This window comes from Penaeus monodon, chromosome 35, assembly GCF_015228065.2.
Source record: "Penaeus monodon isolate SGIC_2016 chromosome 35, NSTDA_Pmon_1, whole genome shotgun sequence".
NCBI classification, from domain to species: Eukaryota; Metazoa; Arthropoda; class Malacostraca; order Decapoda; family Penaeidae; genus Penaeus; species Penaeus monodon.
In genome coordinates, this window is record NC_051420.1 from 3,005,857 (window position 1) to 3,030,794 (window position 24,938).

The 24,938-nt window shown below is 54.1% G+C and overlaps 1 protein-coding gene across 1 annotated transcript; it reads left to right on the forward strand.

The window, feature by feature from the left end:
* Nucleotides 1-1,567: 1,567 nt before the first annotated feature.
* LOC119594984 (AT-rich interactive domain-containing protein 3A-like) lies at nucleotides 1,568-24,673 on the forward strand. The gene is made up of 5 exons (XM_037944118.1): nucleotides 1,568-1,772; nucleotides 12,073-12,353; nucleotides 20,650-20,852; nucleotides 21,030-21,315; nucleotides 22,239-24,673. Exons 1-5 carry the CDS (start codon nucleotides 1,615-1,617, stop codon nucleotides 22,343-22,345), a joined length of 1,035 nt encoding a protein of 344 aa, XP_037800046.1. The 5' UTR covers nucleotides 1,568-1,614; the 3' UTR covers nucleotides 22,346-24,673.
* Nucleotides 24,674-24,938: the final 265 nt, after the last annotated feature.

A 24,938-nucleotide genomic window follows, 5' to 3' on the forward strand; every position in this document is an offset into this window, starting at 1 on the left:
AGCGCTCGTCCGCCATGGGAGGAGCTAGCAAGCGTGTCATTCATTGCTCGTGCATGACGTTGGAGGTGGTGAAGGGGGGGGGGGGGGAGAAGAAGGATGAAGGGAAGGGGAGAGGTGAGGGTAGGAGGAGGAGGAGGAGGAGGAGGAGGAGGATAGAGGGGTGAAAGGGAGGAGGTGAGGGTGAAGTGAGGAGGTGAGGGTGAAGTGAGGAGGTGAGTGTCAAGGGGAGAGAGGGAGGTGAAGGGGAGAAGGGAGGTGAAGGGAGGAAAAGGGAAGGTGAAGGGAGGAAAAGGAAGGTGAAGGGAGGAAAGGTGACTGCACGTAGCAATCAACTTGTCCCCAACACCGGGCAACGGCAAAGGGGTTCTTACCAAGGAGGGGCTGGGGGGGAGGGGAGGGAGGAAGACTGGGTGCCATTGCGTGACAGAGACCAATAGATCGCCTTGTTATTATTCAGATATGTCGTCGATGGACTTAACCGAGTGGGAAATGTTTATCACCCCCCCCCCCCGCAACACAGTGGAAAACAAACAAGAATCAAGAAAGAGGGAAATGACTTTCGTATTTTCCTCTTTTCTTCCCTTCTCTCTCGCGATATTTGGAAACCCAATGGCGACGCGGAAAAAAAATAAGGAAAACTGACCCCGACAAGTGACCGGCAATGAGCGGCGTTTCTTCCGGCGTCCGGACCCGCACGTGGTGGTCGCCGGCACGTGGCGGCTAATAACACGGGAGGGACATGCCAGGCCCGTGTCATTAATCGCGTGCGCCTCCCGCCTTGAGTGTCACTGGATGATATGGTGTCGCGTCGGCCTCGTCTCGTCCCTAGCCTGGCTTGGCTTCACTCGCCACTCTCCTCTAATTTACTCTTCTCTGTTCTCTTCTCTCCTCACGTTGGCTATGGCAAAAGTGGCAATGTTTTTTTTAATTATATTCAGTTCCTCAGCAACAGTTATTCTCTGCTCACGTCGGTTTTGGCAAAAATGGCAACTTTTTAATTTAGTTCCTCAGCGGTAGTAATTCTGTATGCACGTCGGCTTTGGCAAAAATGGCAACTTTTTTTTTCCTTTGTAGTAGTCACTTTTTACGTGCGTCTGCTGTTGCAATAATGGAAAGTGCTTTTTTATGCATTATTCATTCTCTATTCTCGTAAGCTATGGTAAAACTGGCTCTTTTTCAAGGTGCTCAGCAGTGGCCCTCTCGAGTCCGCTCCTCCCCCCTCCAACGCCACTGACTACAGCATCAGTAGCGCTGCTGTGTACTGGCACTGGCGCTAATTATTGCTCGCGTCATTAATAACGCGGCGCCCAACTATCGGCGGCGCTTCATTCATCACCGGTGCCACTCGGGATAACTTGCGCGAGTTGGCACCGCCGCGCTGTAATTACTGCCTTTGCTGTCTGTTTCTGCCTCGGAGGCTGAGGGGAGGGGGTGAGGGGAAGGAGGGAGGGAGGAGAGGAGGGAAGCGGGAGGGAAGGAGACGGGGGAGGAGGGAGGGAGATATGGGAGGGGGTAAGAAGTCGATCGCGAGGGACGTGCCCCAAGCCTCGTGGAGGAGCCCTGCCTAACCCGCCTGTCTCTCCCGCAGGGACGCCCATCAACCGGCTGCCCATCATGGCCAAGCAGGTCCTGGACCTGTACGAGCTGTACAACCTGGTGGTGGCGCGCGGCGGCCTCGTCGACGTCATCAACAAGAAGCTGTGGCAGGAGATCATCAAGGGCCTCAAGCTGCCCTCGTCCATCACCAGCGCCGCCTTCACGCTCAGGACGCAGTAAGTGCCTCGCTTCACAGCCTCGTTTCCGTATTTCGTTATTTCCCTATTCCTTCTTCCACGTCTGTTCCAGTAGGGTCACTCCTTCGCGCCCACGACGCGGCCAGAGCCCCGCCCCTGCCATGTTCTTATTTCCCGTCCTCATTCCCGTATTTCATATCCTTATTTCCTCCTTACCCCCTTTGCGTTTCCTCAATTGTATGTCCTCATTTTACGTCATTTTCTTCCCTCATTTCACATTCCAAAACACTCGAGGTATTATATAACGCCCAGTGCACAGTAAGTGCCTTGCCTTTTGCTGCCTCACATTCCTGGTCCTTATTTTCTGATTCCGTTGCGTCATCGCCCTCTGAGCAGTAATTGGCTCGCCCTCTGAACGCTTTCCTCATTTCATGTCCTTCCCGAAACTGTAGAAACACTGTTGCCACGTCAACCTTGTAGTGTAGTAAGCACCTAGAATGATGTATGAATGGTATTTAATCCTTGCCCGTCAACATATTGCTGGGAATGTACCTCGTTAGTGTCATTCTCAACCTGACAACATTATTCTGGAAACGTACTTTATATGCGGTGAACTCAACATAAGAACAGAAAACTCCACTATTCCGTGAAGACACTTCCAACATAGGAATATAAAGCCCCGTTATTAACCGACGATTATGCACGAACCGTACCACATACGCTGCATAATGTATTAGTCTCAATATTTGTCTCAACACAGGAATCCGAAACCCCATTATTCCTTGCCAATAGTCTGCTGGAAATCTACCTCATAGTGTGGCAGTCGCAACATAGGAACCGGAGACCCCTTTATTCCCTGTCATAATTGAGCTAGAAATCTCCCTCGCATACATAAGTCTGAGCATAGGAATAAAAAAAACCGTTATTCCCGACAATATTACGCTCGAAACATGCCACACACACACCACATAATGCGTAAGTCTCGACGTATCCAGGACACCTCAGATGTGAAAGCCTTCCGTGCGTGCGTCAAGGGGGTGGAAAGCGTAATAATTCAATAATGACCAAAGAAATTCGCGAATTATATGGGAAGAGGTACGCTATTTTTGACAAATAAGTCACGCGCTGGGGACGAGGCCTGACGCGGAAGGGCCCCGGGATTCGCCCTCACTTCTTGCGGCTGATTTGCGAGAAGATAAGACAAGACAAGACAGTAAACAGACAAGCAAGCAGGCAAGCAAGCTGGCAGCCAGATAGACAGACAGACAGACAAGGCAAGACAAGACAAGACAAGAGAGACAGACGTACATATATGCATACTTGCACGTAGACAGACAAAGACAAAGAAGCAGGCGAGACTAAAGAATGAAATTACGTATAAATCGAGGGAGGGGCTGATAGTCAAGTAGGGTTTCCACGGGTCGTCCAAGCGGGGTGGTGAATGACGCCCCGATAACCCTGTAGATGTCCGGCAGTTTTGTGCGATTGCCTCACCGCACGCCATCCCCCCCCCCTCCCCCCCTTGTTCGTCCCTATCCTATATACCCCTTTTTCTGGTACGGAAGTTACAGTGTTTCTCCGGCAATCGGTCGTGGGTCGTAGGGCGTAGGTTGTGGCTCTCCGGAGTCATAGGTCGTAGGTCGTTGGTCCTCGTAAGTCGTGGCACTCGTGGGTCATAGATCGTAGGTCGTTGGCTCTCGTAGGTCGTGGCTGTCGGTTATCGTGGGTCGTAGGTCGCAGGTCGTGGCCCGGGGCTCATCTATTGGCTGCCAGGTGGATCGCACACTGAGAGTATCGCGTGAACCGGCTTTATACCAAAGAAAGGCTTCTTATGGACCTTAATAACACCATCCAGGGCAATTTGGGCGAGGATTTGACACGGAGGATCTCAGTTGCTACCTATTATTATTATTATTATTATTATTATTATTATTATTATTATTATTATTTTATGTAATAACAGTTTTGTTGCGATATTTGTCGTTATTGTTTCTCTGCTCATTTGGTATTTTGTGTGCGAAATGGAATGTCCTTGTATTAGAGATCGACATAAAGATTGCGGTGCCAGTATGCAATCCCCCCCCCTCTCTCTCTCTCTCTCTCTCTCTCTCTCTCTCTCTCTCTCTCTCTCTCTCTCTCTCTCTCTCTCTCTCCATCCCTTTCTTCCTCCCCTCTTCTCCCTCCCAGTCTTTACCTCCATCCCTCCTTATTTCCCTCCCCTTCCCACCCCCACCCGGGAGGAGGGTCCGCGGCCCCCAAAGTGCCGCGCCAACCAGTGCCATTTGAGTGGCATAAGCTGCTTACGTATTTATGGGGGCGGCCGCCATATTGTAATTAGGGAGGGGCGTAAGGAGAGAATTGGGCGAGGATGGCGCCCGCACGAGGGGGTTGGGCGGGCGTGAATGATGCGGAGCCTCGCGCGCCTTTCCCACGGACGCCCATCCGCCCAGAATTGACCTGTGCATTAATGATGAGGCGGCGGGGCAGTACCTTCACCCGATCTGGGCGCACGGCGGAGATAACAGCAGGAGGGCTGGGGGAGGGAGGGGTGGGGTGCCCGGGGCGGTGGGTGGGTGGGTCCGAGAGTGGGTGGGTGGGGGAGAGAGGAGAGAGGGGAAGGGGAGGAAGACAGAGGGGGAAGGAGGGAAGCGGAGAGGGCAAGGAGAAAGGAAGCTGCGGAAGGCGGAAGGGAAACTGCCGAAAGGGGACTCTCCCCAAGACTGCCGAAAGGGGACGCTTTCGCTTCCCGAGAAGGGTATCGAAAGCAAGAGGGATTTTCTCGCCGGGGAATCGGAGCGAAGGATTTATCTCCCCGCGCGAGAGAAGGGGGCAGGGGGAGGGGGGGACGACAGGGCGAGGGGAAGGAGAAGTAGTGAGGAGAAAGGGGGAAGGAGAAGGAGAGGAAGGAGGAGGGGAAGAAAGGAAAGGGAGGGGAGGGAGAGGGTGGAAGAAAGGGGAGGGAGAGGGAGGAGGAGGAGGGGAGAGAGGAAGGAAAGGGGGGGAAAGTCAGGGAGATGAGGGGGAGGTCAAGGAAGGGGAACTGCTCTTTGCCTGGGAAGTGTAGCACCTGCGCTCCCGGCTGACCCCTCACCTTGAAAATTACACTGCTCGCCTCTCCATCGCCGCTTCCCCCCCCCCCCCCTCCATCTCACTCGTACCATCTCCGCGGGCGCTCTCCCTTAACGCCATATCGGATTTTCCCGCTCGTATCGCCGTGCCGAATGGGTGGGGGTGGGGTTGGGGATGAGGGGGGAAGGGGAGGCAAGACAGGGCGTGCAGGGCGCCGATGATTAGCGGTGAACCGATAGAGCCTTTTGCTTATATAGAGCTTCTTTGCCGGGCAATTCCGCATAGAGATGGTTTAGCGTCTGTACGGTTCTACGACATAAGGTTCACTACGGCTTATGGTTCTACGGCTTATAGTTCTACGGCAGAAAGTCCTGCGGCTCTACAGCTTGCGGTTTTACAGCTTGCCTGCACCGGGTGAAAAGATCGGAAAACACTGTATTTCATCCCGAAGTAAAGAGGTTATCCGACACGTTTCTCCACGTGCCGTCCCCCAAATTTCATCAAACAAAGAGAATATGTATATTTATGATGTATAAATAGACTGGCACGTTCGGATAATTCCTTTTGTAATTTGAACGTGGCGGATAGCGTAAATACCCCCTCATTACAGGGATACAGATGTCCCCTTCCCGTCCAGCTATCAGTGGATATGATCGCAGCGCACCTTTATTCGCACCTGCGGCTTGGGTAATTTTGTGGCGATATCGTTTTATCATCTACAGACGGAGGTTAGATAGGCTGTGTCCTCTGTCTTTTTGCAATGAGCGTTTCTCTTCTTTACATGCAAACGGGAACTAGTTTGTTGCGGAAGGATGGAGGGAAGGGAGGAAGAGGAGGAGGAGGAGGAAGGGTAAAAGGGGGAGGAGAAGGGGGAGAGGAAGGGTGGAAGGGAGAGGAGAAGGGGGAGGAGGGAAAGGAGAAAGAGTAGGAGGAAGAGGAGGGAGAGGAAGATAGAGAGAGAGAAGGGGGATGGGGGAGAGGATGGATGAGTGAGAGAAAGAGTGGAAAGAGAGAGAGAAAGAGAAGAAGAGAGAGGCGAAGAAAAATAGTGGAATAACATGATGAAAATGCGGAAACGCAGAGACAGACGAGAGGAGTAGCCAAATGGATCTATCTCCTCGAGTCTCTCTCCCGCTCAGGTCACGCGCCCAAGCATCGACGTTTTGCCCGGTCATTACCGTGGCCGATGCGGGGGGAAGGGGGGGAGGGGAGAGACGGAGAGGGAAGAGGGAGAGGAGAGATGGGCGAAAAGGTAGGAAAGTAAGGGGGGAAATACATACATACAGACAGACAGAGTTGGCGAGAAAGAGAAAGATAAAGATAGAGAGAGAGAGAAAAGAAAAGAGAGAGGAAGAGAGCGAGACCGAAAGGGCTTCGTGACGTCGCGGTGGAAGTGCCTCGTCTCGAGTGGAATGGAAGAGTGGCGGTCTTTGTTAAGGTTCGGCGGATAATTCCATCCGCTCTCCCTCGGAAGCTGAGCGATGAGCCGCAGGTCGTGATGAGACGTCGGCGCGATCTGCTCAGCCGCTGGGTTTTTTTAAAGGACTTCGTTTGTGTATTGCCCTTTTTCGTGCTTTTTTTTGTTAGTATCTTTTTGAAAGATATGTCTGAGAAGGTCTAATGTTTAAGGAATAGAAAGAAAGAATATGTATATAATTGTTGAGCTAGTAGCCGCGTAAGAGGTAAAGATAGTACATTTCATGGAAACCTTGTATAAAGGCTCAAGTGGAGAAAAAAAATCATTTGATAGACATGGTTGAGTCGCAAAAAAAAAATCTATTCATTAGACCTAAATAGACATCTAAGGGGCTTTGTGTGGCGTTTATCAAGAGACCGAAGCGCAGGCGGTGGGCGCGACGGGCGGACGGGCGAGCGAGCGGGTCCTGGCGTGCGCGGGCCGCCCATTAGCTCCGCGAAGAGATATTAATGGGGCGCCCGACGTCGGCCCCGCCCCCGCCCGGAGCCAACGGCCGCGCGACTTTCTCGGCCCTTCAGCTGCGCCTCCGTCAGTCTCGATTGCGGCGGACGCACGCGACGCGGATGGAAATGATTGCGGCGATAACTTTCGCTCGATTAAGTGGAGGCGGAATGCGGGCGTGCGGTTGCGGGAGCGGCGGGCGTGCGGTTCGGGCGGTCGGGCGGAGGGACGGCGAGAGCCAGCGGCGTCTCCCCCCCCCTCCCTCCCCTTCTCAGGTCTGGGGGAAGAGGAGGAAGGGGTAAGGGGAAGGAAAAGAAGGGAAGGGAAGTAAAGGGAAGGAAGGTATGGGGGCGAGGAAGACAAAGGGAGATGGAAGGGGGAGGAAAGGGAAGGGAAAAAGAAACGGAAGGGAGGAGAAGAGAAGAAGAGATGGAGGAGGCAGAGTAAAAGGGAAGGGGAGAGCAGGGAAGAGGGGAAGGGGGGAGGCCCGCAGAGAAAGGGACGAAGGATAAAACAAGGAAGAGGAGGCAAGGGGAAGGGGGGAGGGGGCAGAGGCCAAACAATCGATAAGCTCCCCAAATTTTCGTCAGGGCGAAGATGAATTTGGCGCGAGAGTCTCGTAAAATTTACATGAGGTCCCTAACCCTGAAACCCTTATATAGGAAGGAGTGTTAAGTATGCCCTAAGTGATGGGATCTCGCACTCCTCCCCCTTCCCTTCCCTTCCCTTCCCTTCCCTTCCCTTCCCTTCCCTTCCCTTCCCTTCCCTTCCCTTCCCCCTTCCCTTCCCTTCCCTTCCCTTCCCCCTTCGCCTGCCTCGAGGATGATGGGAAGGAGGAATGAAGGGGTGGCAGATGTTTGGGATGAAGGGAATTTAGGAATTTAAAAGGACTTAAGATGAACGACAACTTGGGTGAAAGGATGGGGGATGGGAATTCAGGATGGTGGGATGATGTAACTTTGAGATGAAGGGAATCACTGACGAAGGGAATTTCGGAGGAAGACATTCTCGGGAATGGTTCTGAAACCTCGGAATCCTCGGCATTGCACGGGGGGGCGGGGGGTGAGGACTAAGGTATCAGGGGCTTCCATTCATCACACGCAGCATATCGAGCGCCGCGCGTGATTACAGCGTATCATCGTCACACTATTATACGTGTTATGAAACCCGGGGAAGAGAGAGAGAGAGAGAAAGAGAGAGAAAGAGAGAGAAAGAGAAAGAGAAAGAGAAAGAGAAAGAGAAAGAGAAAGAGAAAGAGAAAGAGAAAGAGAAAGAGAAAGAGAGAGAGAGAGAGAACGAGAGGGAGAGAGAGAACGAGAGGGAGAGAGAGAACGAGAGGGAGAGAGAGAAAGGGAGAGGGAGAAAGAGAGAGAAATAGAGATAGAAATATATAACGCACGAGAGCGGCAGGTGCCAACGGTTCCCTTTGATGATATAATCAAATTACACTTTTTTTATTCCTTTTTTTTATAATGCAATCATAGTATCCAGCCACCTGTTGCGGTTTTGCGGTTTTATCGAGCGGCGGCAGACCGGTGTTCTCGATTCTACAGGAAGCCGCAACGGGCACCTCCGTCATGCGATTCCGTGATACGATCTCGTGTGCTCCAAATCTGCATACTTCCCTGTCGCCGAGTAGTGCGAATGGGGGAGAGAGGGGGAAGAAGGAGGAGAAGGAGAATGAGGGAAAAAAGGAAGAGAGAGAGAGAGAGAGAGAGAGAGAGGGGGGGGGGGGAGAGAGGGAGAGAAGAGAAGAATGATAAGGAAAAAATATAAAGAAAGAAAAGAAGAATCAGGAGAAAGAGAGAGAGAGAACAGTGGGAGAGATCAGTCCGCGCGTAAATGGAGACCCATAAAATGTTTACATAAATGTCCATTTTCATATATGGATTACGAACCCCAGCGGCCCTCCTCTCCTGCATAAACGGCCGTGGACTGTACAAAGGAGTCGGTGGTAACTTTCAACGAGGGATTTACTGAAGAAGGATTTTGTTAGGCGATTTGTTGACAGGGATTTATGACCCGGGATTCGGAATTCGTAGTTTGTAAATCTGGAATGAAATCCGAGTGCTGTTGAGTGCTGAGGGAAGAATGCCTCGGAGAGTGAAAGTGTGTTGGATGTGAAACGGTGAAGTGTTGTTTTTGAATAGGTGATGGAGGAGAGAGATGGAACGTGGCGAAAGCGAATGGAGAACGTGCAGATGAAGGAACAACATACGGATGAATAAAGAGCACGAGAGAAGTGAATGAAGGAGTTGACGAAAATGAAGGAAGAACACGCAGATGAATAAAGTAACCGTGGATGAAGTGAATGAGGGAGCGTTGAGCGAGGCGGTGTCGCTGTCGAATCCATAATGACACCGGAGGGTACAGGAAGTTGGGTGGCAGTCTGCGGTCGGATCAAACTTATTACGATAAAAAGCGTAATTATGTTAATTGCTGACATCTGGCGTTCGTGGCGGAGGCTTGCGTTGCACGTTGGCCGGGTTGAGGGCAGGGAACGGCCCCTAGCGTGGGTTGGGGAGAGGGGGGGTGTGGGGGGATTGGGGGCGAGTCCTGAAGAGGTGGAGGGTGGGGGGTTGCCCCAACAGTGAGGTTCGGAAAGTGCGAACAGCTTCCCGGTGGCGGTGGGTTGAAGCCGGGCGCAAGAGGGGGACGGTCGGCCTAGCGAGGTGGGCGTTAGAGGGCATGGTCGCAGTAGCAGGGTGGGCGGCAGAGGGGCAGGGCCGGCGTAGCGAGGTGGGCGCTGGAGGCCGTCGGCCGTCGCGGGGTGGTCAAGTGAGCTCGCAGGCTCCCATCATCACAACAAGCAGCTACTGGTGTTGCGCGCCCCCGCCTCGCGCCCTCGCCCCCGCCCTCGCCCTCGCCCCGCGCCCGCCGCCCTTGCAGCGCCGCGCCATAAGGCTCATTCTCCCGCGGCGAAGGTCGCTGCTACAGGCCGCCCGCTACATTCCCGCGACTCGAAGGCTGCGCTGTGGACAGGTCGGGGTTATCTACACACGCACCTGTTTGTTACCTGTCGCGCCGACACTTGTCAGCTGCTCCTTTGCATGTTATATCAGCTTCGACACGTGTTCAGCAGCGGTGGGGGGAACTTGGCCCCCTTGTGCATCGCCAAGGCGTGTTACTTTGAGACTCGTTATATGTATTAAGTGTTACCGAGTTTGTTTATTTTCGGTGTAAGTGTAACGCCTCCTCTCGGTGTTCCGTTGTTGTTCCCTCCCGCGCTGCACCTGTGCGTCGCCAGCCGAGCCGTCGAGGCAATGTGTGCACGCCGCTGTTACAATTTCAGTCATGCTGTTGATTACTGAGGCTATACCTCTCACGCCCTTATGCAGCATTGTTAGAGCGGGAGACTCGCCTACATGAGGCTCCATACGCGACTTATGATGCTGCATATTATGCTCAATGCTTGCGGAGTGTAGGCAGAGATAACCTAACTGCAGATGAGCTCGTTAAGCAGCCTCCATCCCGGCCTCATATCAAGCCATATGTATGCCCGGCGTGTCCCAGGGTGGCGCCCCTGAAATTGCCTTCTTTATTTACCTGATTTTATTTACTCGTTCCTTATCAATCGATCTCCGCGTCTGGCGAGCGCGAGGCGGCGGACGGCGGCGAGCGGAGGGCTGGAGCTGCGTGTCTTATGCCGGGGCACCGCGGCCAAGTTAGGGAGGGCGCTCGGGACCCGCGTGCTCGTAAACGGTGGGTGTGCCCTGCGTAAGTCAGGCTCGGCCACGCCCCCACACGCCCACCCCAGCCCACGCCCGCTACCGTCTTACCGGGCATAATCTTCCAGTACCGATCCTGCCGGTGGGTTACCAAGCGGCGGTAAACCACGGGAGGCGGGGAGGCCGGGGCGCGCTGGGTCCCCGGCGTCTTTGAGCAGTTGTTGGAAGTTATTTAAAGAGGATTTCATCCCTTGAGACATAACACGCGAATATCCTTCCAAGGCTCTATGTTCATTTCTTATTAGGCAGTCGATAATGAAGATTAAAAAAAATCCTATTCCTACACTGTTATCGATCATTTATTCAATCACTTTTGGGTTTTAATTTAGACGGTTTACTCTTGCCTACGAATTTTCTTCAGTGAGGGTTACATTATTCCTATTCTCAGGCTTTATTTAATTATTTATTCAAAACACTGCTGGTTTTTATTATAGATTGTTTGTTCTCGATTGCGAATTTTCCGTTGAGAGCGGTTTTAGGACGGATGGGCGAATGAGTGGGCGGATGGGCGAGCGAGTGGGCGGATGGGCGAGCGAGTGGGCGGATGGGCGAGCGAGTGGGCGGATGGGCGAGCGAGTGGGCGGATGGGCGAGCGAGTGGGCGCCTCGGTCATATCGCCTAAATATCTGTTCGGTGATCAGCGTCCGTAACGCGGAGAAGCAGGCGTCGACAATAAACGAAATAAGCGGATACTCGATCGGCCGTAACAGCGTGGGTAAAGCGTGGGTAAAAAGCAAAAGAAAACGGGTGCGCGGGAAAGAAAGAAAAAAAAGACAGTCGACGTCCGTGTCCTGAAGAACATTCATGGTGCCTCTAGATGACGTTCATTGCTTAGGATTTTTTCTGTCCGTTTACAGATCGCTCGGGAATCATGGCAATTTTAAGAGACAAATCTTTCGAATCAAAACAAGCCGTACATTGAATTTCTTCCCTTACGAAGAGACGCAATAAGGTTGTTTTTTGCCTGAATGAGGAAAAGACGTCTAATATCGTAATTAAACGGGGCCAAGTATTTTTTTTTTTTTTTTTTTTTTTTTTTTTTTTGTGAGGGGGGGGGCAGGTGTCTTAGGTTTCAGGAAGTTTCGATAGCGATCAACGATGAATGAAAAAAGACTGAATAGTGTTTTTCCCTCAAAGCTTCTAAAATTGGAATAGAAGAAAATCAATGTACTCGGGTGAACATAAGTTTGCGTTTTTATTGCATTTACGCTTTTGAAGAGTAAGGTCGTAAGAAGTTCAGGATCTTTTGTACGTGTTGTGATTTATGCGTTTGTTGCATTGTTCGTTTTAATTTACTGTTGTTGTCGTGTGACGTGAGAGCGTTCATTATAAGCCTCTTAATTGTCACTATAATTTTTATGTATGCATTTACATGTTATAATCACGAGGATTTTTTTTTATAGATGGCATGATTTTTTAAATTATTTTACGACACATATTGTCACATTTATTTACTTTATGTGTTTTATGACATTTTGCTGTATATTTTATCCCATTTTGTCTATCATTTTCTATGTCATTTTGCATATTCTGATATTTCTGCATAATGTTACCATTAGAATGCCATGTCTTTCACAATTTTACGTGCGTTGCACATGTGTCACTAACGCCCTCTCTGCCGCAGGTACATGAAGTACCTGTACCCTTATGAGTGCGAGAAGATGAAGCTGTCCAACCCGGCGGAGCTCCAGTGCGCCATCGACGGCAACCGGCGCGAGGGGCGGCGGTCCTCCTACGGCACCTACGGGGACACGGTGCAGCCCCCTCTCCTCCCCCTACAGAACCTGCAGTCTCTCCAGAACCTACAGAACCTACAGAACCCCCTCAGTCTAGTACCGCGACCACAGCTCAACGGCAACGGGAACGGTAGTTCTCATCCGCTGGCACCGCAGGACTATCTCTTGGGTGAGTTGGCACTTCCTGGCACGCTCTGGTGTCCGTGTTCCGTCCTCAGGACCACGTCACGGCCTCCATTTGTTTATTATTATATTCTAGATTTTGTTTTTACCATGTACTTGTTTATCAGTAGACAAAGAAAGTCCCCTATATATGTCTAGGGACGATGATTCCAAGTATTCTAAAAGTGTATATCGCGGCCTCCTTGTTGTTTAGATTACGTTTTCAGGAGCTGTTTTACCGTATGAAAGGATTCGCAAAAGTCTCGTGCATCTGAGTGAGTAAATGCTGCAAGTGTATGAATGAGCGAGAATGTGAATGAGAAGGTGAGCCACTGAGAGCCTGATTAAGCTGGCCAGCGAAGCAAGTGATGAAGTGCTTGTAAATGCATGTGTCTCGGCTCCTGTGAACACGGTGATGACGACATGCAACTGGAACCGTCTTTGGCGTCGTCGTCAGGAGAAAGAAGGGACCGGAAGGCACCATATGGCTCACGTTCCGGCTTCAGAGTCGCCGTCAGTAGGTTCTGCGTCCTTGTCATGGAGGAAGGGGACGGTTTGCGATGAGGACATCTCTTCCTGAATGATTGGTCCTTATGGATGTCCTGCAGTGGCCTCCCGGACGCCTCGCGACGGACACTTCCACAGGTCCGTCAGACGCGACCGGCTCGTCGTGTATGTATCCTCCGCCAGATCGTGATCACTTTCAACATTTGCATTTGCACGGCCGTGCTCAGCAATATCGCAATTATCCGTTGCTCCGTGATTACGTATGTAAATGATCAGCCGACAAGATGGCGGGCGGCGGGCGGGAGGGGGCGAGGGGCGCCCACACGATGGTCGAGATTGCGGGCCGAGCCGAGGGAACTTGGACCATGTGGGCGGCGCTGGATGCGCCCGCGTTGGGGGCGGGCGTGGGTTGGCTCCCCCGCCCGCGGTGTCAGAGCCACCCACGTTTTCTGTATCAGTGTGAACGCCGAACTTTGTAGCTGTCAACCCACGACGCCGCGCTGGCCCCCACCCGCCCGCCGCCCCACGTGGCACTCTGCGCAGGGGGTGCGTTCGTTGCGTGCCGTGAGGGCTGGCTCACAGTGCCATCCCTGCATGAACGGACGGCCGTGCCCGCGGCCTCGACACGCGCTCACGCAACCTGATGCCGAGGGACATTTTCCATTTCCATAATCGTGTTACTTCATGATCCGAGTTGCCTGCAACGGCCGTGCTGGGGGGGGAGGGGGGATATTTCAGGGGATACTGGACAGTTAGTGCTGGTTTGCTGACACCTTCGAGCCGTCGGAGGGTGCCATCGCCTGCAACATGATTGACGAAGAGCAAATGTGCAAATGAATTTCCGCCTAATGACACCAGCTATGTAATGAGTCCCCGCCGTTGCCACACTCCTGCGTCCCAGTCCTCGAGCATGACTATGACTTCGGCTAAGATCGAGGTATTCGTTCTCTTCCATCAGCTTCGGTTGGCATCCGTGAACTTGGCACACTTACCTCGTCAATAAGTACAAGAAAGCTGATCATTGATTATCACTCGAGCACAAATACGGGGTCAGTGGAAGCCAGTGTTACGCCCAAGCTTATTACCACCCTTTGCGACAAGCCTTCCCCACGAGCCGCAGGAAAGGCTCGGAGTTAGTCGTACAGTCTTATGGAAGCTTTATAGCAGCTGAAAGAACGGCAGCTAAGAGAGTTTCCTTAGACCCTCTGCGTCGAGAAGCCTCCGAGGATGTGAGGCTTTGCGGAATTTAAGGATTCTTCCCCGTGGAGTCTTCATATCTTCACGTCAGAAAGCAAAGCCTTTCAAACAGCGAGTCTTTTGCAGTCAGATAACGTGTTTGTATTTGCTTTTTTACTTCATCCACGCAGCCACTAGAGACTCGTAGAGCCAGAGCCTCGAGGGCACTCGTTAGAACTCGAGCAAAACCGCTCAGATAGCGAGTCTCTTAAAGTCAGATAATGCATCATCAATGCAGACTGCAGAGGACCGTAGAGCCTCTGGCCGTAGAGCCGTAGAGCCCCAGCAGGCACTCGTTAGAACATAGAGCACCGCCTCCCCCCGCACAGGACACACGGCATCAGCGTGTACGGCCGGGACACCATCTGTACGGAGCCGACAGCGATCATGGTGGATGGAGATGGATGGCAAGGTGCCGGTGATTGTACCGTAAATGAGCCTTCATTTCTTGATAGATGAGAGAGCCAGAGCCCGCGATGTTCTTTCTCTCTCTCTCTCTCTCTCGTTTCTTCTTTTTTTCTCCTCTCGATAATTAAAGATTAACATCGGGCGGGCGTGCGGGCGGTGCTTTGGTGGCGGCGCTGTTCTCGGCGCTGTGCATTGTTCGTGCGCGCGCGGGGTATGTTGGCCGCGGGCACGCAGGGAAGGACGCGGCAATGGAGAAGGATTGCGGGGGGGGGGCGAGGACTAGGATGAGGATGGTAATGACGATTCTCACGGGAAGACAGGGATTCGTGCTGACCGCCGGCGAGTCAGCGGGCCGGAGGCAGGGCAGCGGCGGCCGCCCATCAGCAGGTCAGCGCAGGTCATGCGCAGGACAGAGAGGCTGCCACACAACAAAATGTTTATTGACTCCATGATCCATCAGCTGACTATATAATGCTCAGGATTTGAATGCAAATTGACGTTTACGACTGACAATGGACATTCCGGCCGCCATAAAACTGTTGCCGTATTTATGAGGCGAAGGAGGCGGCGGCGCCGACGTGTCAGGCCTCGCGGCGCGGCCCCGCTAGCGCCCCTCGCGCCGCCCGCCGGCGTTGTCTCCGCGACCGCCCGCGCCGCCCACGCCCCTGTCGGACGGTGGGCGGCGCGGGCGGGGCAAGTGCGCGGCAGGGACGGCCTTGGCGCGAGGTGTGGCGAGCTGCGACGGCGTAGCGGGTTCCCGCCATCGCTTGTCGCGGTCGCCGCGCGAGTCCAAACTTGGAATTATTACAAATTTAAATGTGTTTATCCGCGGGTTTTTGCGCGCTGGACGGAGGACCGCGGCCGGCGTCATTCCTGTTAATGGGCGGCGAGGCGGTGCCTTACTGGCGGGCCGGCGCGCGCGCTCGCCCGTGGGCGTTCTCGGGCTGTGCTGATCATAAATATGCAGCAGAAGGGTGGCTGCGAGACGCAGAGCACCTCTCACGGCGATGGCCATTAAGCGTTTCGTATTAATTAGGCTTGACTGAAGTTCATTGCTTTCTTGGGGCGTCTTCAGCGAGGATCTTGGGCGCCTCGTGAGCCGAGACAGTTGGCGGGTCACCTTCGCTGGGGAGGGCGCGGCGCGGGCGCAGGCGGTGCCGTCGTGACAGGCGGCGAGCGATAAGGGCGCAAGGGCGCAGTGGCAATCAGAGGGCGCTGCCGCCTCCGCCTCCAGGACCAGACGGTAGTTAGAAGGGGGCGGGGCGGGGCGGGAGGGCGGGGGGTGTAGGCGTCGTAAAAATGCATGTGAATTTATGACGAGCCATCAAATATCGGCTGTAAATTCCATCGCCGGAACGAGCGTGATATCGCGGGCTGGATCAGGCCGGCGGCGCCTCGCTAACGATTTATTTTACCGACCTTCTGCAGCCTTTATGGTCCGCCGTGGCCGGGCCGGACCCGAGTCTCCGTGCTTTATGTGGTTTATATGCGTTTTATACACTTTGCGCCGGCTTCGTATTAGGCTTTTACCGGCTTTAAGTGTCCGGCCTCCCCTCTCCCCCTTCCTCCCAGCCCCTCCCCCTCCCCCTGGCCCCCAAACCAAGAGTACCCTCCCCCCTCCCCCCGTATCGCCTCTTCCAGACCGGATTCTTGGCTGCGTGATTGGCCGGTCTGCCGTGAGCGCCGGAAAAAAATGTTCCAAAAATGTTCCCACCCATTCGAGGTCCTCCCTTCCCCTCCTTCCCCTTCCCCTTCCCCCATCCCCTTCTGCCATCCCCTTCCCCAGAGAGAGAGAGAGAGAGAGAGAGAGAGAGAGAGAGAGAGAGAGAGAGAGAGAGAGAGAGAGAGAGAGAGAGAGAGAGAGAGAGAAAGAGAGCGAGAATGACAGACAAAGCAATGAGCGAGTTTCTGAGCAGGCGATTCCTCAGCATCCGCACCGTATGGGAGAATAAACCTTTCAGCCTGTATTAAAATCGGATTCCTTTTCTCGACTCTTTGCCCTTCGCCTGACACCAGCGACGCCAGATTTCTCTCGTGCATTTTTCTCGTCACTCGCACCTCTCACCTTCAAAAACACCATCTTGCTTTTTTTTCCTTTCTTTTTTGGCATTCACAACGGGAAGGGTTTATTTTGTCGTGTGTTGTGTGTGGTTAAGGAGAGAGCAATCGCTCTGTGTTATGTATCGTTGCGTAATGTATAGTCTTATTAGCAGATATATTGTCTTATTGTCGACCATGTCACTTTATCAGACATATTACGTTATTAAAAGCATATATTGTTATTAATTAAATGATGTCTCAGTGTTAGTAGTTACCATTTCGTTTACTTTAAATGTGTGTTTGGAAATAATGCTGGAAGGAACCTCTGTCAGGTAGGAAGTGTTGAAAATGATATCTTCACAAAGAAGGTGGAAGGGGACGAAGGGAAAGAGAAGGGGGAAAGGACAAGTGGAAGAGAAAAGTGGAGGAAGAGAAAAGTGGAGGAAGAGGAAGAGGAAGAAGGAGGAGGAAGAGGAAGAAGGAGGAGGAGGAGGAAGAAGAAGGAGGAGGAGGAGGAGGAGGAGGAGGAGGAGGAGGAGGAGAAGGAGGAGGAGAAGAAGAAGAAGAAGAAGAAGAAGAAGAAGAAGAAGAAGAAGAAGAAGAAGAAGAAGAAGAAGAAGAAGAAGAAGAAACAGCCGGGAAAGGTAGACAAAGAAAAAGAGGTGGAATGAAGTGGAGATGGAAGGGGGAAAGCAAGAATAGGATGAGAAGAATGAAGAAGCAGAGGAAAAGCACAAAATGAGAGAGAGAGAGAGAGAGAGAGAGAGAGAGAGAGAGAGAGAGAGAGAGAGAGAGAGAGAGAGAGAGAGAGAGAGAGAGAGAGAGAGAGCGGGCCAGAAGTCGTCATCAGTATCGTGCGGGCGAGGGCGTGTGGCGGCTGGGATGGTGGGCGCGCCGGGGGGTGATTACCACGCAGTGAGGGGCCCTTCCCCACCCCCCTCATACCCCCCAAGCCCAGCTCCTCAATCCTCGGCGCTCTCCTCACTGCAGCGCCTCTGACTGATCCCTCGCTTGTGTCGCTGCCTCGGTCGCCGACTCTTGTCTGGTCGCGGGACGCAAGCACAGAGGGGGAGGGGGGAAAGAGGGGGGAGGGAGGGAAGGAGAAGGGGGGCTGGGGGAAGAGGAGAGGAGATGGGCGGGGGAGGGGACGATAGGACGATTGGGGAGAAGAGGGGAAGCGGAGTGGGACTGCGGGAGGGGGTGAGGAAGGGAAGAGGAGGGGGACTGGGGAGAGGGGAAGAGGAGGGGGTCGGTACTGCCGGAGTAAGAGGAAGAACGTGATGTCAAGGAAGAAGAACAAGCATAAAGTGAGAGCGAGGGGGCGATGCGAAGTGGGAAGAAGGCAGGAGGAGGAGGTGGAGGTGGGAAAGAGGAGGTGGAGGGCGTGGAGGAGCTGGGCAGTAGGAGTAGGGTAGGGTGGGCAGAGGAGCAGGAGGGGGTAGAGAGGGGGGCAGGAGGGAAGGGCCGGGTACGTGGTCCAGTGCGCCGGGGGCTTGCCATTAGTTTACCTTAGTCTCGTCACTTGTTAATTGGATCTCGACCCCGCGTGAATAATTATTTTGCATTTGCATATTGGAGGACTTGCTGCGGCGGCCGGCGTCTCTCCCTGGGCGCTTGCTGCTTGGATTTCAGGAGTCCTTTTTCTCGGCCCGCGGCGCCCCAGTGTCTCGGTGTCCTGTTGTCCTTCTGCGGTGTCCCTCGACGTCCCTCCCCGGGCCCGCCCGTCCGGAGAGGCGGCTCCGCGGCTCGCGAAGGAGGCGGGGCGGCACCGGCGCGCGGGGCTGGATGACGAGAACAAGTGGGAGCGCAGTTAAGGGAGACGACATTCATGGATGAGCTCAAGACGGATAGAAATGATCAGCGGAAAATGGATATCAGAGATAAGGCAAGACGGATGGGACGCCCCGAGCACCTCCGACCTGATAGCAACTCGCGGACGGCCTCGGCGAGGGCGCCCCTTCCCGCCCCTGCTTGCCGGCTGAGCGCTGCCTTATGCGATCAGTAATTAATGGCGAGATTCCCCAGCGACGGCGGAGGAGCACTTTATTGTCACGTGCGTTCTTGTGCCGAGTCCGGATTTGTTCTTCGACTTGTTCTCCAGTCCGAGTCGGGCGGCGCGAGGGGCACTCGGCTCATCCTGAGACACAGGCCGAAGGAACCCTTAAAAAGGCGCCCGAGACAGGCCGATACAAAACCGCCTAATTCCCATTATAAACGATATGATAATGAGCCTTTTGTGCGTGTCTCCTTAGAATAATGGCGGCCGCGTAAATGCCGCATGTGTGGATTTTCCGCCGATTTTTTAAGCTGTCATGGCGACGCACCGACTCCCCGCGATCAGCACCTTCCCGGGACTCTAAATTACATTTTTGTCAATCTAAAGGATTCTAAAATCTGATAAATTCTGTTTATATCTCATGCTTCTACATTACGGGAACTTGCTCCCAACTCGCTCTCGCCGATCTCCCGCCTCTCGCAGGTGCTAATTGACGCGCTCTCTTGCGGGCCATGGCCATGTTTACGGCCTCCAGCTGTTTCTCGTGAGTGATGTGACGCGGCCATCGTCTCGGGGCCATTGACGAGCACAGCGCCGGCTTACTCTCCGCCCGGGAAGGACGCCCATCACGTCCGCCGATCTGAAGAGTGCTGGCGGGAAGGCGGGGCGCAGGGCGTCTTGCGGGGCCGAGGGGAGCGAGGGATGGGCGTGGGCGGTCCTGGGATGAAGTGGTCAGCGGCGGGGCTTGGCGAGGGCGTGTGGCGTCCTGTAGAGGTTGCTAAACCGGGGTGGCGTCCGTGATGGATGGGCGTTATCGAGATGATCGTCCGCCAAGCGGGGCTCACGTGCCGCCGACGCCGCCCGCCGTGAGGGTCTCGAGCGCCGGCAGATATCATAACAAACGGCGCATTGTAGCTTTAATCCGACGCGGCCGCGCCAGGACGCGCCGGGCGATTAACTCGGGAACGTCGACGGCGGGCGGTTTGCTCCTTCGGCTGAGATCACTTTCTGCGGGGCGTTGAAGTCTCGGACGAACGCGCTTGGCGCTGTATCAGCTGCCAACGCCTGGCGTAGATCTTGAACCCGTAATGAAGCGAAGGCCAGGGAACAGCCAGACGGCATCGCCAGCACAACGAAGTGGCTTCACATTCTGAAAGAAGATACATGATTACCATCATTTGCCAAGGAGACAGGCAGCGTCTCCCAGGGGCGGGAGAGCGTCTCGGGCGCAGCCTGGGAGTGCGGGTCAGGGCAGGTCGAGGTGCCTATTTACATATCTATTTGGACAAGATTAATGGCAGCTCTGCGCTTTCCTTTGTCACTGAGCTTGGCCGATTTCCACAAAGCTTCGCTCCGGACGCGCGCGGCCATCTTGCGTGTGACATCACCTCGATCGCCGCCGACTGACATCGGGCGCGGGACGGACGGCGCGCGATTCGCCGCCCACGCCGCCCGTGCGCCGCGAGCGGACGGCGCGGCCGAGCGCGTCCCGCAAGCGAGGCTGCGGCACACAGCTTATCTGCATTTTCCAATTAATCACCGCGTCAGGCATTAAAGACGATTCCCCAGGGCGTCGCGGGGCGCCGGCGCCTGACTTTGGCCCTTATGGCCGGGCGCCGCAAGGGCGGAGATGGCGCGGCCCGCGGGAGGGCTGGCGGGATTTGATAATTACCTCCTCGGATTGTGACGCGGGACCCAGCGTCTGATGATGGAGCTTTTGTTGTGATGATAATGTGAGCGGTTAATATGGTGCCGCGCCTCCCCCTACTCCTCCTCCTTTCGCGGCCTCGTCTGCACCATGAAGGAAGGACACGCCTGCCTTCGTGAGGCCTGAGAAATGCTGGCCTTCTGAGTGCCACGATTTTGCGCCACTGCGAGATCCATCGGCCGGAAGGGCCTCGTGTGTCGCGGCGGGGAGCGAGGTCCTGCGGCAGCTAGTTTCGCGGGCGACACATAGGACGCTCGCTCACTCATCTACTGTATTCGCAGAAATATTATTAGCACTTCGTGTTCTGTTTTTACTTTCATTTCTTAATTTTCAGCTAATTAGTGGGTGATTGCTTTTCGTGACTAACAGAAGCAAAACTAACGGGTTTCTCTTCTTCATTGCGCACAGGTCGCGGAGGTTCCCCCCCGGGGTCGCAGGAGGCGCTGCTGGAGGCGACGCGACTCACCATGTGGAAGCTGTACAACCAGGGCCTCGGCGGAGGCTTCCAGCACGAGGAGGACGGGCCCAAGCTGCCCCCGCCCCCCCACCCCCTGGCGGGCATCCCCTTCCCGCCGCAGAAGGAGGCGCTCAACCTCGACGTCAAGGAGGACGTAAGTACCGGATCTGAGCCTCGAACCTCTGTCGTTTCTTGAATATAGATGAGTATTACATTGCCTAAACCCACAAGAAGGTGGCTCATCCTACCTTGAGGAATGACTAACTAGTACCTAAGACTGACGCTCGCTTTGCCCCCCGTTAAATGCCCCGAACACGTTGCTCTGTCGTAGGATGTGCCGCCCCTTCTTGATAACCGAGGATATCAGGCCTTCTGCTTGCAGCGGCCGGGGCGCGTCAAGGAGAGCGACCAGCGCGCCGACCTCCGCAACGACCTCCGCAACGACCTGCGCAACGACCTGCGCAACGACATCCGCAGCCGCCTAGAAGAGGGGTCGTTGCCCCCCGCGCCCAAACGCCAGGCCCAGCAGGAGGACCCCCACGACCACCGCCTCCCTCCCCCCACCACCCCCGGGCCCCCAGGCCAGTCGGCCGCCAACATCAAGATCACTTCCAGGGGTGAGTCTCCAGGTACAGAAGCCCCGCCTGCGTCTCGCTGCCTCTCGCCCGTTTCCCTTCTCTTCTCTCACTTCTCTCTCTCTCTTCCTCCATTCTCATCCTTTCTCTCTCTCTCTCTCTCTTTTCCCTCTCACCTTCTCTCTCTCCTTCCCCTCATCTCACCCCCTTCTCTCTTTCCCTCCTGTCCCTCCTTCCTCCCCTCCCTCTCTCCCTCCCTCCCTCCATCCATCCTTCTGTCCCTCCCTCTCTACCTCCTTTTTTCCCTCCCTCCCTTCTTCCTGCTTTCCCTCGTTCCCCTCTCTCTCTCTCTCTCTTTTCTTCTCTCAGTCCCCTAACTTCTCTCCTCCCTCCTTTCCTTTTTCTCCCCCTCTAACTTTTCCCCTCCCTTCCTCTCTTCTCTCCTTTATTCTTTCCTCCCTCTCATTTCTTTCTGTTCTCCTCCTCCCTCCCTTCCTCTTTCCTTCTTCCTCTCCTTTCACTTCCGTTCTCCATACACCCTCTCTTGTCCCCTTCATCTATATTTATATCAACTTTTGTTTCCCATTCATCTCTCTCTCTCTCTCTCTCTCTCTCTCGCTCGCTCGCTCGCTCGCTCTCCTCCTCCTCCTCCTCCTCCTCCTCCTCCTCCTCCCCCTCCTTCTTTCTCCCTTTTTCACCTGCTCCCCCTCCTCCTCCTCCGAACCTCTTCCTTCCTCCTTCGCCACTTGTTCTTATATGCTTTATTTTGTATATTTATTTCTTACCTTTGCGACAGCTATCAGTAATGATACATCATCTCATCATTATGTATAAGCAGTTGTATATTTGTCTGTTCATTATTCTTATGAAAACACGTTCAGTCACTGTTTGTCATCAATCGAACCCATTTAGCATATTGCCTGTGATTGCAATTTTCCTCCAATAATGTCATGTTTCCATTGCAGGCGACGGTCGAAGCCAGGACCAGAGTTTAGTGGTGAGCATGGAAATCAACGGCATTCTGTACCAGGGGGTTTTGTTTGCTCAGGCGCCCAGGGCCCGTTTCAGCTAAGGCGGCGCCCCCTGCCGACCACCTGGTAAACTTCCTCCTCCCGAGGGCTGAGGCTGGCGCAGGGCCCGCCCCCTACCCCCTGCCAGATAGTCTAGGTCTGGGGGCTGTGGGCGGTACAGAAGTAGTCGTTGCTGGAGATGTCACGGCCCGCGAAGTCACGGGACGTCGAGGCGCCTAGGACTTCGACGGCGCTCCAGCCATGCGACGAGACTTCCGCCAACTTCAGTCTTCTGTTCCCCCAGGGGCCGAGTCTCCCGGATTCGAACGCGCCGCGGGGGAAATACCATGTAATAAAGTCATTGTAGTGCTTAATGAAACTTGGCGAAACCCTGAATCAGGGTCACTTGTATTTATTTGTGTAATTATTACGATGTTGTGTGATGATGATACTTGTACAGTATTGTTCCGTGAGAGCAAGTGACGTATTCCTGTTTCTCTCCTGTTGTTGTCGGGTCAGTTTATGCTAAGACAACCGTGCGGTGATCTCATGAACCTAATACTCAAGTCGGGGGGTTCTGATGCTTCCTGCTGCGGGAGCCTCGGCGGAAGCGGCCCAGAAAGGCTCCAGAAGAGCGCGCTGACGTCTTCCCGTCAGTGTGGAGTTCCGTGAAGCACCGTAGAAGGCTGCAGCGTCCCCGCCTGTGGTTGCGAGAAGCTGTGGTGATCCCAACAGATGCTGCCAAAGACTGTAGTATCCTCCAGACGCTGCCAGCGCCGCGGCGTCCTTCCTAGACTGCGGGAGACCACGCCGCCTACTGCAGGAGGCGCGGGACGACAGGACGTCTCCATTCCGGTGGACGAGAAGATTCAAGCCACAGGTGTTTGTTCACTGGATGACACAAGCACACTGCCATGAACTGCCATGAACATCGTGCGGCGGATCGGAGGCCACCGCCGTCAGAACCGCCCCACCCACTTTATACATATATATATATATATATAAACACATAGAATCACTTGCCGCTCCCGACCGAACGCCTTCTCCAGGCGAGCCAGTCGGCGGCCGCGGAAAATAAAAATAAAAAGCCACCGTTAGCGCCAGGTGTGGCCGATCCTGTTAATTTGTTGATTGTTTCTGTTTGCAATGTTTTGGTTGAACGCTGTTGACTTGTGCGTTTTACGAAGTGTTGAGACTGAGCGAAGGCCGAGCGGGTGAGCACGGGCGCCCAGGCCGACGGCTCGGCCCGCGGGAGGGAGCGCCGCCCCCCCGCCGGCCGGCACTGTGGTGACTCGCGTGCGACGATGACTTCACACTACGTTAGAAATGTTGATGTTGTGAGACAGACCCAGAAGAGACCACATGTCAAGTCCTGAAAGCCTTGATAACAGAGTGCAATATCCTGTTGTTACGATGTGAAAGATCTCAAAATTGAAAAAAAAAAATTCTTTCGAATATTCTTCGTACCTGAATTGTTTTGACTAAAAAAATTCCAGGTTATGATTTTTGTGTCTCCTATTACCATATACAAATTAGCTGACAATTAGTCAATTGTCTCCCAACCTTCTACATTAATCAGTAGCATTTTTGTAATGCCTTACATTTTTTTATTAGACTTATTTTTGCTAGGAGGAATATTTACTGTTAGTTAGTCATTGGTTAGGTTAGGTTGGTGTGCATGGTGACGTGGTGGTGCATGTGGCGAGCGCGCGCGCCCGCACGGCCTCCGCCCCGTGCCCCGCGCGACGTGTGCCAAAAGCAGGGCGGCGGCAAGGCGGTCGGCCGGCGCGGGCGAGCGCGTGTCTAGCAGTTAACTCAGGGATCCTCCTCAAGTGATCGCGCTCCGCGGCTCCAGGCGGCTGCGCTTGCGGCTGCGGCTGCTGCGGCGACCCGTCGAGGACGCTGGGCCGCGGGCGGGGTCGCAAGTGTGCGTGTCTGCGTGTGAGCGTGAGCGGCGCCGCCAGCGAGGGGCGGGCAGGGCGAGGCGGGCGGCGGGGGCGCGCGAGGACGAGCGCTCCCGAGCCGCCCCGCGAGGCACGGCCGCGCCCCTGCGCTTGCCCGGCGCCCTGAGGTAGCGGGGGTCCGCTGGCCGGCCCTGAGTGTAGCCAGGGGGTCCTCGCCCCCTCCCCCTCCTTCCTCCTCCGTGAACTCTCCCTGTGCCACGTGGGTTCAGCGTGTTCCGACCTATTATCTTATTGCTACCATTACGATGTTAATGTTAAGGTTATGTTGTAAATGACTTGTCATGTACAGAATGTACAGCTCTCCAGTGTTCTTCCCAGACCACCGGGGGAGCCGCGCGCCCCCAGCATGGATAACAGATAAGCTTATAGGTAGAGCGGCAGTTACTTAAAAGTGAAACAGTAACAATAAAGTGTTAGTAGTGACTCCTTGTTATTTCTCATTTTCCCTTCAAAAGTCTCAGTTTTTGTGTCTGTCCTTCCCTCCAGCGATCACGAAAATAGACACTCCACCGCCTGTCCATAAAATCCTCTGCAAATACCAACTTATAAATCCTGGATTCAGAAAACAGTCACACAGATCCAGGTTCTGGAAATACACACGGCACATAGACATCCAAGAAATTCGAGTAACTTTTTCTAGGTCAAAGGTCACTTATTAAAATAATAAAAGATGATGAAATTGATAAACAAA

What these genes read in the sequence shown, in the direction of transcription:
- LOC119594984 (XM_037944118.1), top strand. Translation starts at nt 1,615, where the DNA reads ATGGCCAAGCAGGTCCTGGACCTGTACGAGCTGTACAACCTGGTGGTG. An exon ending in ACCGCAGGACTATCTCTTGG is followed by an intron (nt 12,354 to 20,649) that starts GTGAGTTGGCAC and finishes CATTGCGCACAG; the next exon opens with GTCGCGGAGGTTCCCCCCCG. An exon ending in CATCAAGATCACTTCCAGGG is followed by an intron (nt 21,316 to 22,238) that starts GTGAGTCTCCAG and finishes TTTCCATTGCAG; the next exon opens with GCGACGGTCGAAGCCAGGAC.